General features: G+C 41.6%; 1 protein-coding gene across 1 annotated transcript; it reads left to right on the forward strand.

Annotated features, from left to right (window-relative positions):
- Window positions 1-5,028: 5,028 nt before the first annotated feature.
- Window positions 5,029-13,512, forward strand: PDIK1L (PDLIM1 interacting kinase 1 like). Its single transcript, XM_007935762.1, has 4 exons — window positions 5,029-5,214; window positions 5,250-5,277; window positions 7,873-8,174; window positions 12,772-13,512. The coding sequence occupies exons 3-4, from the start codon at window positions 7,890-7,892 to the stop codon at window positions 13,510-13,512; spliced, it is 1,026 nt and encodes a 341-aa protein (XP_007933953.1). The 5' UTR covers window positions 5,029-5,214; window positions 5,250-5,277; window positions 7,873-7,889.
- The last annotated feature ends 899 nt before the right edge of the window (window positions 13,513-14,411 follow it).

Raw genomic sequence — 14,411 nt, forward strand, 5'->3', positions numbered from 1 at the left:
GATTTCAGCCAAGATCCATCTGACATCAGCAACGATATCCCTTGTTCCATATCCTCTTCTGAATCCAGCTTGAATTTCTGGCAGTTCCCCATCAGTCGACTGCTGCAACCATTTTTGAATTATTGACTGCTAACTAGAAGGCTGTCAGTTCAAACCCACCAGCCACTCCTCAGAAGGAAGGTTGGGCAATCTACTTCCGTAGCGATACTGCCTCAGAAACCCAAGGAGGGGTCGCTATGAATCAGATCCAACTTGATGGCAGTGAGTTTGGTTTGGTTTTTTTTTTAGCAAAGTTTTACTTTGCATTTGATATTAATGATATTGTTCAGTAATTTCTGCATTCCATTGGATCACCTTTCTTTGGAATGGGCAGAAATATGGATCTCTTCCAGTCAGCTGGCCGGGTATCTGTCTTCCAAATTTCTTGGCATAGACAAGTGAGTGCTTCCAGCACTGCATATGTTTGTTGGAACACCTCAATAGGTCTTTTGTCGATTCCTGGATCCCTTTTTCTTGCCAATGTCTTCAGTGCAGCTTAGACTTCTTCCTTCAGTACCATTGGTTCTTGATCATATTCTGCCTAATGAAACTGCTGAACATCAACCAATTCTTTTTGGAACAGTGATTCTGTGTATTCCTTCCATCTTCTTTTGATGCCTCCTGAGTTGTTCAATATTTTGCCCATAGAATCCTTCAGTGTTGCAACTCAAGGCTTGATTTTTTTTCTTTAGTTCTTTCAGCTTGAGAAATGCCTAGCATGTTCTATCTTTTTGGTTTTCTAGCTCCAAGTCTTGGGATATTTCATTATAATACTTGTCTTCTCAAGCTGCCCTTCGAGATCTTTTGTTCAGCTCTTTTACTTCATCATTTCTTCATTTTAGCTACTCTATGTTCAAGTTTCTATCTCATCTAACATTCATTTTGGTCTTATCTTTCTTTCTTGTCTTTTTAATGACCTATTGTTTTCTTCATGTATGGTGTCCTTGATATCATCCTTTAACTCATCTAGTCTTTGGTCATTAGTATTTGATGCCTCAAATCTATTTTTGAGATGGTCTCTAAATTCAGGTAAGATATACTCAAAGTCATACTTCGGCTCTCATGGTAACTTAATTTTCTTCAACTTCAACAAGAACTTGCATATGAGCAACTGATGATCTGTTCCACAGTTGGTCACTGGCCTCATTCTGACTGATAATATTGAGTTTCTCCATCATCTTTTTCCACAGATGTAGCTGATTTGTTTCCTGTGATTCCATCCTGCCAGGTCCATGTGTATAAATGTACATAGTTTATGTTGTTGAAAAAAGAATTTGCAGTGAATAAGTCCTTGGTTTTGCAAAGTTCTATCATGCAATCTCCAGCATCATTTCTATCACCAGAGATCACATGCTATAGAAGATCATATACCAGAAATACTATTGAAGCCGGTGGAGTCAAAGTTCAGCCTACATTCCCAGTTGAAGGTATATAAGTAAACATGATAACTCAGTCCTTAAGAACTAAATGGAATGAAAGGTCAATTTACATATTGTCTCCATGTTATCCCCTAGAAACAGGTGATAAGTATGTTAATGTGTTTCGGGAGACAACTTGAAACAGAGATAACTTGAAACGCTGACATGCGCAGTGAGACAAACAGGAACAAAGTTGCTGGAAACTGATATTCTCCTATTCTCCCCTCTACCTAAGCCCCAATCAGCTGATGACAGGAAGCCAGTGTGACTCATCCAGTGCGGAAGCGCACTGCATTAAAAAACAACTGTCTCTTTAAACTGAGGTGAAGGAAATTTCAGCCAATCCTCAGCTAATTCACGCCCAAATTCCTGAAGTTTTTATGAATATGTATAACCCCCCTCTCCTGAAACTTACAAAAACCATAACCCGACCGCCATTCAAGGAGTCAGATTTGGGTATGGCCCCTGACTCCTTGCATTGCTGCTTTGCAATAAAAATTTTCTCTCCTCTTAATCACTCGGTGTGTAAACTGTTTGGGCCTGACTGCACACCAGGCAGGGACCCAAGTTTGGTCCAATTTCACTATTAAGCCACTTGCTTATTTCACTTAACAATATACATAAGGATTACTTTGTATTAGTAGATAGTATCTTCCATACTTTTTATAGCTGCTTAGTACTCCATTCTGTATATGTACTATAATTTATGCAACCAATTTATTAATAGACATGTGGATGGTTTCCAATCTCTTAATACAAAAATAACACCGTAATGAATAGAGTTGAATCTATAGCTTTTTGTAATTTTCCATTATATCACTAGGATAAATTCTTAGAAGTCTTAAGATTTGACCTACGATTACTGGTCAAAGGGCAAATAAATGTGTAATGTAGCTATTTGTTGCCAAATTTCCCTGCTAAGACTTGCAGCATTTGCTTTCCCTCCAGCATATGAGAATGCTATCCTCAGGTGTATTTTGATTCTGTATCAGATTGAGGAGACTGTGAAGATGAATGGCAGACCAGGTTCCTGTCCTCAGAAACTCTCAGTCAAGTAAACCCAAAAACCCACTGCCGTGAAGTCAGATCCGACTCATAGCGACCCCTCCTTGGGTTTGAACCGCCAGTCTTCTCGTTAGCAGTCAAATGCCTTAGACACTATGCTACCAGAGCTCTCAGTCGAGTAGAAGAAGGTTAATAGGCAAAAATAATACTATAACATAATAAGACTGACACTAAAGCTAATGGGTTTAAGCTGGAGTCCCTCACTTACAGGGACCCTTTCTAAGCTTCCAATCATGCCTTCACAGGGCCATTTTGTAATCTTTTTCCCAGAGAGGGCACCTGAAATTATTATAAGCTTTGGGTTTCACAAAACTTGAATCCACCTAACAGACTTTGGTGGCATAGTGCCTAAGGCACTTGACTGCTAACCAGAAGGCTGATGGTTGAAACCCACCAGCCACTCCTGAAGCAAGGTTGGGCAATCTACTTCCATAGTGATACCACCTCAGAAACCCAAGGAGGGGTCGCTATGAGTCAGATCCGACTGGAGGGCACATAACAACAACAACAGGCTTTGGAGTCAACCTATCTTTGGTGAAGGGCAGAGGTTTCAAGTCTCAGTTCCACAAGCTGATTGACAGAACAGGAAGAGCTCCTTTGATATTTAAGACAGAAAGAAAAGAAAGAAAAAGGCTCCTCTGACCAAAAGAGAGATCTTCTGGCCTCTCTCCTGACTGATCAAATAACCTACACAGGGAGTGGTCTACATACAGACTTGGAGATCATCTCCCACCACTTTCAAGGGCAGAAAGTCTTGGCTGACATCAGAATTCTGAGCAGAGTGTCGACAACTCGACAACTCATACAGGGCACTCAGGACAAAAATCTGAACAGATTATAGAGCAGTATTGACTGCTAACCAGAAGGCTGGTGGTTCAAACCCACCTGCCACTCCTCGGAAGGAAGGTTGGGCGATCTACTTCCGTAGTGATACCGCCTGGAAACCCAAGGAGGGGTCGCTATGAATCGGATCCGACTCGAAGGCACATAACAACAACAACAACATAAGGAGGGATAGGAGCCTTTCCTGACCTATGGGATATATATCGCCCACAAACATACTCAGCCTCTCAGAGTTTATTGGGAAACTGTTATGCCAGTTGTAGTACATGCTACCATCTGATGGGGACTTCAGATAAATGCATGAATCTGAAGAAACAGGCCTCACTACCACCAAAGTCCACTTGGGACATGTATCCCACATATTATATCAAAACCCATATTACCTCAAAATATTTTTTTCCTCAACTTCAGCATGGCTTCCATTACTGAAAACACACAATACAAATTCAAAGCAGAAAATAATTTGGTCATAAATGGGTTAAGCTCTTGGCTGCTAACAGAAAGGTCAGCAGTTAGCACCTACCAGCTGCTCCTTGGAAGAAAGATATGGCAGTCTGCTTCTGTAAAGGTTTACAGAAATCCTATTCTACTCTGTTCTATAGGGTCACTGAGTTGGAATGGACTCTACAGAAAAAGGATGAGGACAAAGGAATGTTACATGGTGGGGAGATTCAAGGCAGGTACCACCCAAAACAGGTATCTTCCAGTCAAATGAAGCAGAGGTCTCTGTTTCCTCACCTGTAAAATCAAGGTTAATAATAAAGCCTGCCCTTGTGGGTTTTGGTTAGGATTAGCAAGGTAATTTACATAAGGCCTAACCCAGTAGAAGGCTCATAAATGAAGAAGAGCAAATACAATAATTTTCGTTGCTCCTTGAGAGCAGGGAAAGGAATTTTTTGTATCTCATGCCTTATACAGAGCTGGGACAAGGGCCAACCACTTTATTGACAAATGAACAAAACCAAACTCACTGCCACCGACTCTATTCCGACTCATAGCGACCCCCTTTGGGTTTCCGAGATGGTAAATCTTTTCGGAAGTGGATTGCTCCATCTTCCTTTCGCGGAGCAGCTGGTGGGTTTGAACAGCCAACCTTCTGGTTAGCAGGAAATGCCTTAGGCACGGCGCTACCCAAGTTCCTTTATTGACAAATAGGTGCAGAATAAATCGGTGGAGAAGAAATGGACGTTTCTGGCTGATGCTTACTGATCTGTGTAACTAATTGAACGGCTCGTTGGATCTGGTCTCTGAGTAACTGTTAGTTGGGAGTTGGCTGTCAGCCCGAAGGAGTGCAGGGATCTGACTGAGGGCTGCCATGTAGCTGAAAGACTTTGATGGCTGAGGCGCCCACTGACAATTGGCCTCCAAAGAACTGCTGTCTTCGGTGTCAATCTCGGCCCCGACCGCCCCTGCTAGCCGCTTCTCCCCGCGCGCCGGCTGGATCTCGACTCTCTAGAACCCCTACCGAGCTGCAGCCAGGACGGCCGTGGGCAAGCACTAGCAGCCATAGGCTGAGCTGCCGTTCCCTCCCTCCCTGCTCCCCACAGAGCGCCCCAGACTCCCCACGGCCGCAGCCCGGGAACAATGAGGCGCCGGTTTCTTTAAGGGAGATACCACCGCGTCGGCGGGGCAGGGGACGGCATCTTCCCAGATGATCGCACCCAACCCCGCGCCGCCGCCGCCTTGGCAGCTGCACCGCCCGCAAACATGGCTCAGTGACTCTGACAAAAGGTGCTGCCTCCCTACCGGCAGGGCAGACGCCAGACCTCCCAGCTTGGGTCGTGCCTCCCCGCGAAGCCGCGGAAGAGCTCCGCGGAAGAGCTCCGCAGTTCGCAGGTACCCTAGACCGGCGCGAAAGAAGATGCACCAGGCGTTCCACCCTAGCGACCCCCTCACACCTGCCCGCAGCTCGGTAGGTCGGTAGGGGAACAGGGAGGGGAGGCAAGAGGCCGCGGCCTGGCACTCGCGTCCTCAGCCTCAGACTTGCTATTGCAGACAATTCCCAGGGTTGCAGGCCACGCACGCCTGCAGCAGCGGGCGGGCGACCGAACCCCGGGCAAGAAGTGGCCTCCTCCTTCCCGTGCTCGGCCACCCCTACGTGGAGGGGCGCAAATGGTGCGTTCCGGAGTGCGCGCACCTCCTGCAACTCCGGCTCTTCAAAGCGACGGGAGACTCGAGGAGGCCAGCAGAACACCGGGCGCGACCAATAAGAATAGCGCTCGGCTTCCCGGCTCACGCTACGGAAAGCCGGAGGGGGGCGGGGCCGCAAGGCGTAAGGGGGTGTGTCCGCGCGCACCACGGGGGCGCGCGCCGGCCTCTGACTGGAGGCCGCGGCGGCGGAGGCGCGAGCTGCCCGATAATGGCGGCCTGCAGAGCCCGTGAGAGGGAGAAGCGGCGGCGGCTACCCTGAGGTAAATCTGGCCCTTCGGCGTGGCAGAGAAACCCTGCTGCAGAGCCGAAGGCCCTGCATGTGTCTCCCTTCCCAAGAGACCTGTCATAGATCTGTCAGTGGAATCATCCTGGGGAAGGCCTCGCTCTCCCCAGGCCTTCGGCCCCGCGCCCCTCAGGCCACCGGCCCCAACTGCGGCCTCCTATGCTCATGGCCTTCTCACCAGGCCCCGGCCCTCGACTTCCAATCCCAAAGTGTGAAGGCAGCTGCAGGATTGACTCCTTGAGGCGTAGGGCCTTGAGAGAATCCCCTCCGGGTTCTTCTATCTGGTCGCAGCCAAGAAGGGGGAGGGCCTGATACTTGGCCAATGAGCGGGGCCCTGAGCCTCCGCGTCGCGGAACACCTCTGCCCTGGACCGGCCCTTCCCGGTCACCAGCAGGTGTAAGGCCTGGCCGGCCCGCCCGTGATCGCGGAAATGTCATCGTGAGTCACTTAGTTCGCCCAAGATGCATCGCCGTAGTATGTTTCGATCCAGGATCTCAAAGGATTTCATGAACACCATCCCTCCCCCTTGTTCAGGAAGGTGCTCTTTCGAATGGGGATTATAGCAAGCTGGAGAGGATATGGGACAGCTTCAAAGATGCATAGTAATTGACGATCCAAGTAGAGCAAAAAAGAATCTTTACTGTGTAGTTGGGGCAGAGGAGTCTATGACAGAATCAAACAAACACTAAGAAATACACAAGGAATTTGAAGGGTGGGTGTCTAATAATAAAGGAAGTGGGAGTGAGCAGCAATCTCAGAAGCTTTCATTTTCTTTTTTAAAAATCTCTCCTATGGACTTGAAGTAGCTGTTTCCAGTTTCTCAGACTGTAGAGTTAATAGCTTTATGTTTCCCCAAATTGTACATTGTAGAGATTGCACAATCTCAGGTTACTTTTCTTGTCTATGGTGGTAATCTATAAATGAGATTGCCTGAAGCTTCTTAGAATCTTAAAATTCCTGGGAGGAGGAGGAACACTTTCGATTTTCTTGATTCAACACTTAAAACATTTCTCTGTAGGACCTTTGCTCCTGCCTTTAAATGATTTATCAAGTTGAATTCTGAACAGCTCTGTAAGAGGACCCCTTGATATGCAGGACAGCTTTGTGGGCAACATATGTCCTAGAACTAAACAGCTTTTGTAAAACAACAAGAAGATAACTATATTCCTAGTAGCTTACTTTCTTTTTAAAGGAACATTCTTCCCCACAAACTTTATTTTGCAAGAAATAAGGAAATAACATAAGAAAATTAAAATATGAGCTTACATAGTTTGGCTGTTTGCTCTTAAATAGTAATAGCTATCCTTTTGTGAGGATGGCACAGACCAGGCAGTGTTTCGTTCTGTTTTACAGAACAGTGTAGTTACCAGTCAGAACCGACTCAATAGCACCTAACAACCACAACCTTTTCAGTTCTATAAGTAGCCTAGTTCACTTTCAGTCCTTAGGCACAAGCCAGGTGTTTGTATTTCTAACTACGAGAGTTTTTTTTTTTTTTAATGTATGTGTTTTTGTTTTTATAACCTTTTTTGTGTGTCCGTAGTCTTAAGGAGAAGCTGGAGTCTGTGTGCTCATTTTTTCACAATTAGTAAATAAGAATGCTGACTTTTTTGGTTTATTTCTAACAGTGACATTTTTAAGCCATTCATGTAAGTGGCAATACAGTGTAGTGATTAAAATCATGGACATCAGAGAAAGACATGGTCTGGTATCAAATCTTAGTTCCACAAGGTACTAGCTGTTTGACCTTGGGTAAGTTACTTAACCTCTCTGTGCTTTAGTTTCCTTTTTCTATGAAATGATCATAGTGGTACCTACCTCATAAATTTATGTTGTGAGGATTAAATGAATTTAATATAAAATGCTTGAAATAGTTCCTGGTATGCGGTAAGTGTCCTACGTAAGTATAAGCACTCTTGTTATTGTTAAAATACATAGCTTTACCCAAGGTATAGCAAATATCTTTCAAGCACTGCAGATGGTGAAATAGGTGATAACTAAATCATACATAAGAAAAAACACAAGCCAGAAATTATTCCTAATTTCAACAGAGCACTTTGTTGATTTTTCCAGAAACCTCGACCTTGAAGATGGTGAGTAGCCAGCCAAAGTACGATCTAATACGGGAGGTAGGCCGAGGTAGTTATGGTGTTGTGTATGAAGCAGTCATCAGGAAGACCTCTGCACGGGTGGCAGTGAAGAAAATCCGATGCCATGCACCTGAAAATGTTGAACTAGCTCTTCGTGAGTTCTGGGCACTTAGCAGTATCAAGAGCCAACATCCAAATGTGATTCACTTGGAGGAATGCATTCTGCAAAAAGATGGGATGGTCCAAAAAATGTCCCATGGCTCTAATTCTTCACTTTATTTACAGGTATGTGTGGTTGAATGAGGAAGTAACAGTGATTTGAACATAGCAGTGGTCAACAAGAAGAGGAAAGAAAGGATCAGATGAACTTTTTAAATGCAGATGTTTGTATAGTTAGAAATAGATAGGGGTCTGCCAAGAATTGAGTAGATGTTTGGTTTAAAACAAGGTTTTATATAAACCTGTGATGCGAATACCTAAAAATAACATAAGCCACCTGTTAAATCATGATACTTGCCAATCTGCATAGGAATGGGGCAAGATGAGCACTAGGGAAGTGTTTTGAGACAAGAGTCTTAAAGTTTGCTTCTTCAGAATCAGTTTTTTTTTTTTTTTTTTTTTTTGAACTAATGGCAGAAGAAAAGGAAAAAGCCCTCAGCTAACAGTACCCATATGTAACTGGGCATCTTTCTTATGAATCACTAGTTTAAACATAAGCCTTTGCCATTTTAGAGGGTATGTAGTTTCTTGACTATGCAGTTCTAGTTAATTTTCATGAAATATGTGGGTTGACACCAGAATATTATTAACAGTGCTTATAGCTAACGTTTGAGTTCTTGGTCTGGTCCACGTGCTGTGCTAAGCACTTTAAAGTCAGTGCTTAGAACAATCCTATGAGGAAAGTACTATTAATATCTTCATTACAAATGAAGAAACTGAGGCTCAGAATAGATAATAAACGTATCCAAAGTCATATAGCTTGCAAATGGCAGAACTGGGAGTTGAACCTAGGTCTGTCTGATAACCAAAGCTTATCCTCTCTTAAACACTCGGTATATTGCCTCCAAATTATTCTTTTATATATTAGAGGAAAACAAGTTTGTTTGTTTTTCTTTTTAGGTTGGCTTCTGCCATAGATCAAAATCTCTACTAGCTCTAGACTCACTGAATAGAAAATGTACATGTTATTGTTGTTCTGTGCCGTCAAGTCGGACCCAACTCATAGTGACCCGACTCATAGCGACCCTTCCTTGGGTTTCCGAGGCAGAATCACTATGGAAGTAGCCCAACCTTCCTTCCAAGGAGTGGCTGGTGGGTTTGAACTGTCAGCCTTCTGGTTAGCAGTCAAGTGCCTTAGGCACTAAGCTACCAGAGCTCCTAGAAAGTGTGTGTAAGACATAGCAAGTTAAATTTAGGCCAGAGTGAAATTCCTTTATTTTTCCCTTCAATTGTGATTTGGGTGAAAGTTTACAGAGCAAGTTTGTTTTCCATTCAACAGTTCATAAAAATTTTGTTTCATGACATTGATTGCATTCCCCACAGTGTAACAACTCTCTTCGCATTTCCTCCCTGTGGTTACCTTTTCCCATTATCCTTCTTTCCTATGCATTACTATGCTCTGAGCTTTCTCCCTATGCAAATACTGCCCTTCAGATTTCCCATGGTTGATTGTTGTAAGGATTGTACCTTCCTGGTGTAATTGTTCACCTTGTAGGCCTGTCTGTTGTTTGGCTGGAAGTTAATTCACGGAAATGAGTTCAATTCCAGGCCTGAAGGACAGAGTAAAATTTCTTAAGACTAGTCATTCTTAGAAAAGAAAAACACTTTTCCTTGAGTCTATCTAAATTCAGTATTTACCATCAGAATACAAACATTTGTTTATGAAACAGCAAAAGCTTTTGGACTAGGAACAACAGCAAAAAAAAAAATCACAACTATCTGTGTAATTAGAAACTTTCAGGTTTCATTGTATAGTTAACAAATATTAATCATGAAGACCTAATTAATATTTCAGCTTAGCACTCTGTATACCCAGATGTTTTCTCTCTTAAGACTGAATATAAAACACAATTATTTAGCCTCTATTATTGTTTACTTTTCTAAAAGTGCTTATTGTGTAAGTTACACTGATAACAGGAAATATTGGAAATATTCTTACCACATTCCCTCTTAAAAGTAGATAGAATTTTGCTTTGAATTTTAGAGACTAAGATGTCTAATCTCTTTTGGACTGGAAAAGCCAACATTTTAAACATACAACTTCGTTCTGACAGTATCCTTGAAGTTACATCTAGTAACACTTACAGTAACTAGACATTAACTGGTCTTGTAAGGCTTTGTAGATGTAAAGCACTACCAGACATGATTCAGTGATTTTTGTATCTAAAGCACCTTTTCTGTTTAGTAAATCTCTTTTGTCTTTTAAAGTCTGATAGACCTGTTTGACTTATGATACGTTTTGCTAGCTGGCTGGCCTTTTTCCAGTATATGTTTCTTCATATGTAAAATAGGAATAATAATTTCTCCCTTCCATGGGAGTTGTCGAAATTAGGGGTAATGCAGATAAAATAATTGGCACCTAGTAAGCAGATATTTGCCAACACATTTAGCAAGTGCCTTCTCTATAAAGAAAACTCGTATTTACATCTAGTAAAGACAAGAGTCAGAATCAACTGCAGGACACCCAACAACAAAGACAACAAAATAAATATGTAGAGTGACCACAGAGTTCATATGAATGGGCTTCTCCATTCTCTGCACAAAATTTAATTTTTCTCCATGTTTTCCCAGATACCTATTTCCTTGCTCTCAGTTGAAATCATTTAATCAGTTCTCAATTGCTGTAGACCTCATCTAGAAGAAAATATAAAACAAATAATTAACAGAGGACATAATCCTAGGCATAGGCACTTTGTGGCCCATTTGTATACTTGTAATAAGTGTCATGAATGAGAAGTACAGCATGGTACAAGAGCAGAAAACTACATACAAAGATCCTGAGACAAAAAGCATGACATTATTTAAGAATTGAAAGAAGATGGTAAAGCTATAGTGTATGGAAAGAGTTGTTTTAAACGAGGCTGGAAAGGGTAGCAGGGGTCAGAACACACAGGTCTTGTATATAGCCCACGTTAAAGAGTTTGGACTATATCTTAAAATAACAGAGAGGCCATTGAAGGACTTCAGGTAAGAGAACCAATGACTATTGGTTGGTGACTTCTTATACATGAAAATAAATAATTTGGGCTCTATATTTGTGTGGTTCTCAACTGCAGGTTAGAAAACCATAGCCCGTAGTCTGTTTTTTGTGTGGCCTGAATGCTAAACGTATTTTTGACATTTTTAAAGCATTGTAAAAAATTAAAGGGGAAGAAGAATATGGGACAGAGACCTTATGTGGCTTACAAAGCCTAAAATACTTAATATCTGACCCTACTCTAAACCATACTTAAATGCTGGGACTCTGCATGCTTAGTTATTGAGGAAGTTTGCTTTTGCGAGTGAAAACAGAAGAGAAGAAGAAATGAAGAAAGAGAGAAGGTGCTAGTTTTTAATCTCAGCATACTTAGTAACAGTGCACCTTGGAAATAATTGTTGTCTTTATCTTTTCTATTCTTTAATTTTCTCTGTCTCACTGGCAAACACATGCAACAAGGAAAATGCTTGCAAAAGAAACCTCAGCAAACCATTGCAATAACTTCAGTGAGGTGGGGGAGGACAGCATGGAGGGAGTGTTTTGTTTCTACCCTGATCAAATGTCTAGAGCAAGTATTAGTAGATTTAAATGTAAAATTAGCAGTTCACTCACTCTTCAACAACTCCCCATTTTCCCTCCTGAGTTTTACTCCATCCATAGGTCGAAAAAGGATACCACACCACAAATGCTTGCAAACCACTGTATGCCTATATTTTAGAGTAGTAGTTGTGTTCAGTGAAATACTATTCTTGAATATCAGGTGCCAGGATACTTATAATTAGACAGTGATAATAAATAGAACTGATTTATTCTAGGTTTTCAGCTCTGTCAAAGAGGAAAAATATATAAGGTGAACTTTAATTTTTATAACAAAATGCAATTTGATTTTTATAAATTGGTTTTTTAAAGCAATCCAGTGATAGAGATAGCCAGCATACTCGCATTCTCCCTGTAGAAGGTTATGAAGTAATAGTATTGGTCTGTTTTATCAGTGACTACAACAGCACTTTGTTTCTGTAACAACTAGTTGGTCTTTGATCATATTTTTCTTGATTTTACAGATTATATTGATAGTATATGTGCAGTGAGCAAGAAGTATATTTCAGACAGTTTCATTTAACAGAATTTCTTAATTGGGGTTTATACCCTAGTTGCCACTGTCCCGAGTGTAGTTGCTGATACTTTGGTCTTTTCATGAGGTTATTAGCTAGATGAGTAGAGTTCAGCGCCATTGATACATGTGCAAAGAATGTGTGACCAATTGAACACTTCTAAATAAGTTTTTAAGGCACTTGATTGCTAACCAGAAGTCTGGTGGTTCAAACCCACCAGCCACTCCTCGAAAGGAAGATGGGGCAATCTACTTCTCTAGTGATACTGCCTTGGAAGCGCAAGGAGGGGTCACTATGAGTCGGGTCTGACTCAACGGCACGCAACAACAACAACAAATAAGTTTTTACTGACTTCAAGATTTGGTATGTATTCATTAGAGTCAAAATGACAGTTTGAAATACTGCAGTGTAAAATGTACATATGAAAGCATAGACCAAATGGGATATCCATGACATCTCCATATAAATCAAGACGGGCTTAACCTTTCAATCAGGTACTTTGTACTATAACTGAATTACATTACCTGATCCGATGATTATAATCTGTTTGTATGTTTCTTTTTACTTGTTACAGCTTGTAGAGACTTCATTAAAAGGAGAAATTGCCTTTGATCCCAGAAGCGCCTATTACTTGTGGTTTGTGATGGATTTTTGTGACGGAGGAGATATGAACGAGTATCTGTTGTCCAGGAAACCCAATCGTAAAACTAACACCAGCTTCATGCTTCAGCTGAGCAGTGCCCTGGCTTTCTTGCATAAAAACCAGATCATTCATCGAGATCTCAAGCCTGATAACATCCTGATTTCTCAAAGCAGATTGGATACCAGTGACTTGGAACCCACACTGAAAGTGGCCGATTTTGGTTTAAGTAAAGTTTGTTCAGCCTCTGGACAGAACCCAGAAGAACCTGTCAGTGTAAACAAGTGTTTCCTCTCCACAGCATGTGGAACAGATTTCTACATGGCTCCTGAAGTGTGGGAGGGACATTACACAGCAAAAGCTGACATCTTTGCCCTGGGGATTATCATCTGGGCGATGCTGGAAAGGATCACCTTCATAGACACGGAAACAAAGAAGGAACTCTTGGGGAGTTACGTGAAACAAGGAACTGAGATTGTGCCTGTAGGGGAGGCGCTTCTGGAAAATCCCAAAATGGAACTTCTCATTCCTGTGAAGAAAAAGTCTATGAATGGGCGAATGAAACAATTGATTAAAGAAATGCTGGCTGCAAACCCTCAGGATCGTCCAGATGCTTTTGAACTAGAACTCAGATTAGTACAAATTGCGTTTAAAGATAGCAGCTGGGAAACGTGACGCATATTGTTTGCAAATACTTGGATGATGTGCTGCTTCTGTTTTAACAGTGATGCAACATTATATGGCTAAAAAAGAATATAAAAAGCTAAACACCTTCTAAGGGTTTAGATTTTATTGTGGGGTGTTTTTTTTTTTTCCCCTCAGTTTTCTTAAGTCCAAGTTGGCCATTTTGTTAGTACGTTTTAACTGTGTATTACCAATGTGAGTGTAAATTTTTAAAATGATCATTGGTAGAAGTTTGGCGGGAAAATTCGCTAAGAGCCAAGAAAAGAAGAGAGTCCAGTTTTCTGGAAATAGATCTCTTAAGTATTTTAGACATTCCTTGTCAGTATTAGGAATTTCCATGGAAGAAGAGGTTTGCATGCTGGTAATGCAACCTTGAAGCTTTGTAAAGGAAACATATATGTATATATTTATGTATATGTAAGTATGTGAATGTGTGCATTTTGCATTCCATATGAAGAAAATGCCACTTCTGTTTAAATTATTTGATGTAGGTTTGGATTTTTGAGATTTGCTGGTGAAATCAGTGATGGAAAATAAAAAGAACCTTCCCTCATCTTCCTACCCTGTTCCTCCCTCTAATGAAATCATACAGTTTTTTTATTTTTGTAATATTATAAAGCTTTTTTTTTTAAGCATCAGTTTGGAGGGTCTAAAATATTAAACATAAATGAAACTAAGTCATCCAAAGCTGCTGAAGTATGTTTGAGCTCTCCAGTGCCCTGTAGCTGCAGGAGTTAAATTAGTTACGTAGTCATGTGGTAACAGGTTGACAAGGACGGTAATGATTTCAGTCTACCTTTTTTAGGTAACCAAGAATTCAGTTAACCATTTAAACCACTGTGTTGGGACATGTCTGCACTTGAGTATCTACAACCTGATATAAATCTGAA

Source organism: Orycteropus afer, unplaced genomic scaffold, assembly GCF_000298275.1.
Source record: "Orycteropus afer afer isolate SDZICR_OR568_19922 unplaced genomic scaffold, OryAfe1.0 scaffold00031, whole genome shotgun sequence".
NCBI classification, from domain to species: Eukaryota; Metazoa; Chordata; class Mammalia; order Tubulidentata; family Orycteropodidae; genus Orycteropus; species Orycteropus afer.